Consider the following 2455-nt stretch of genomic DNA (forward strand, 5'->3'; position numbering starts at 1 on the left):
AGGAGCGAACGGGCGCTAGCGGCAGCACAATCCAAGGCGGTGGCGGCAGCCGCCGCCATGGCGGCAGCCAACCAGTTCCCGACATCGGCGTTGCAACAGCTATCGGGACTGCAGCAGGGATTCAGCACTGGGGGTTCGGTACTGCCGCCGTCGCAGTCGTCACTGATACCGTCGCCGTCAATGCTGCTGCAGCTGCCGTCGCCGTCAACATTGCTGACGCCACAGTCGGGGCTGCTGCCGTCGCCGCTGCTGCCGCAGCAGCCGTCGCCTTTGCAATCGCCGTCGCCCGCGTTGTTTGCGGCGAACCCATCGGCACTTACAGTGTCGTCGATGACTCCTTTGCCTGGCTCGATGCCGGCAGATATGTACGGCCCTGGGTCGCCGATACTGTCGCCTCTGATTTCCGCACCCTCCGGCGCGTCGTCTGTGCTGGGGCGGCCGGGCTACCCAGTCCGAAACCCTAAAGATGAGGTGGGGCGGCTGAGCGAGGAGGAGGAGGCTGCACTGTGCAAGGTACGGCGACGGGTAGTAAGCGTACGGCTAATTTACTTGCGAACGGTACTCTCCGTATCAGCCTGCCCCTAGTGTCATGGCGGCGGGTTGCTTTGCCGTTGCTTTCTGTGCGTTCCTTTTCACCCCGGCCAGTGCGGCAAATGTTTAGGACTTCGTAAGAAAACAATGTGTCCCTTCCCAGGCCTTTCCCCTCCGCCCTCCACCTTCAACCCCACCGTTTCCCTGCGCCCAAAAACCCCCGTCCGCCGCGCCCGTCAGGTTGCACTACTCCGCTGCAACATGAGTAAGCTACAGCAGGACGATGTGGCCATATTCACAAGCATGGTGGAACGGGAATTCCCGCAGGTACGTTAGAGAGGAACGAGAGGAACGTAGCTAACCCGCACATATTCGTGTGTTTTGTGTTCGTGCTCGCAATTGTGTGTACTCTGTTAGGCTTCTATACTGTACGTGTGCGCGTCCCAGAACAAGATATTAGAAGTAGTGGCCCAGCCCACGGCGCCTTATCCCTCATGTAGTTCTGTGGCGCTGCTGTTGTTGTTGATTAAATCCCGGGCACTCCACCAGCATGCGCGCCACTTCGTAACCCCTTTCCTCCCCCTCCGGATCTTTCCCCCTCCGCTGCCCCCACAGGCTGTCCCTCTTGACCCCCTCCACGCCACTATTGAGCGATACCTCCACGAGGCGGCGGAGCTAGTCGGAAAGCGGGTAGGATTGCGACTTGGAGGGGAGCCCGGGACCCCACCGCCCTGCCTACATTTCACACCCACCTACCCTCTCGTTCCCCTCCCTCTCTGGGCCCCCTTCCTCCCTCAGGCCACCCCCGAGCTGGTCCTCCGCGCCCTTCAGCTCCACGACATGTTGTCCATCCGTACGGGCATCTTGCTTCTGGGCCCTGCAGCCTGCGGCAAGACCTCCATGTGGGCGCTATTGCAGATGGCGCTGTCCCGAGTGGATGTAGAGGCGGGGGGGATGCCCGTGTCTGCGTACGACATATTCCCCAAGGCAAGAAAAGACAATCACACGGGGATTGGTTAGAGTGGTTAGAGCGTGGAACCGTTACGGTCAGTTGTGTCGCGAATCTGTGATCACTTATATTATTCTTTTTGTGCTAGCCTGGTACGGCATACGGCAGTAACCACCAACGCGTCACGCACTGTGGAAAAAAGCAAGTCTCAGCCATGCCCAGAGTTGCGAATGGCATTGCTTTATCCCCCCATTTTGTTAAGCTAGTCGGAACAGACGGCTAGTTGTTGGCTGAAGTGCCACCATTCCCGGGCTTGTCCACTAGCGCGCTAACCCGCCCTTCCTCCCTTTCCGCCACAGGCTGTTAGCCCCAGTCATCTGTACGGCTCCTACAACACCACCCACCAGCACTGGGCCGACGGTGTCCTCACCGCAGCTCTACGTCAGGCCTGCAGCCGGGGCGCAGGCGGCTCCAATCCGGGTCGAGCCTGGTTGGTGCTGGACGGCCCCGTGGACACCCGCTGGGTGGAGGGCCTCAACCCCGTACTGGACGACAATCGTACTCTATGTCTCAGCTCCGGCGAGATGATGCCACTGCGGGACGGCGTGAGCTTGCTGCTGGAGACGGACTCCATCGTGCATGCCTCGCCGGCTACCGTGAGCCGGTGCGGTGTGGTGTACATGTCGGCACCGGTGGACTTGTGGCGCTCAGTGCTGGACTGCTGGCTGGACAGGGTGGGTAGGGTGGGGCGGGAGGCGCTGAGGGGGAGGGAATGGAAGGGAGGGAGGGGACAGTATCAGCGAGGGAGATCACAGTTTTCTCAAGCGGGTCGTGAGAATGGAAAACCTGTGCGGGGAGGAACATAGGTCTCGCCGATATGTATTGGCCGGAGAGGAGGCCTTTCGAGAACATGACGTGGATGGATCCTGTATAAACGAGTGGGTCTGGCACATGGCACATGGGCACGCTGCCATC

At 60.5% G+C, this 2455-nt stretch overlaps 1 protein-coding gene across 1 annotated transcript; it reads left to right on the forward strand.

Annotated features, from left to right (window-relative positions):
• Positions 1 to 1968: 1968 nt before the first annotated feature.
• Positions 1969 to 2163, forward strand: VOLCADRAFT_36635 (uncharacterized protein; the record flags this gene model as incomplete). The annotated part of the gene is made up of 1 exon (XM_002947267.1): positions 1969 to 2163. A coding segment is annotated over one exon (195 nt), but the record flags the coding sequence as incomplete, so codon positions are not given.
• Between the last annotated feature and the right edge of the window lie 292 nt (positions 2164 to 2455).

This window comes from Volvox carteri (assembly GCF_000143455.1).
Source record: "Volvox carteri f. nagariensis unplaced genomic scaffold VOLCAscaffold_6, whole genome shotgun sequence".
NCBI classification, from domain to species: Eukaryota; Viridiplantae; Chlorophyta; class Chlorophyceae; order Chlamydomonadales; family Volvocaceae; genus Volvox; species Volvox carteri.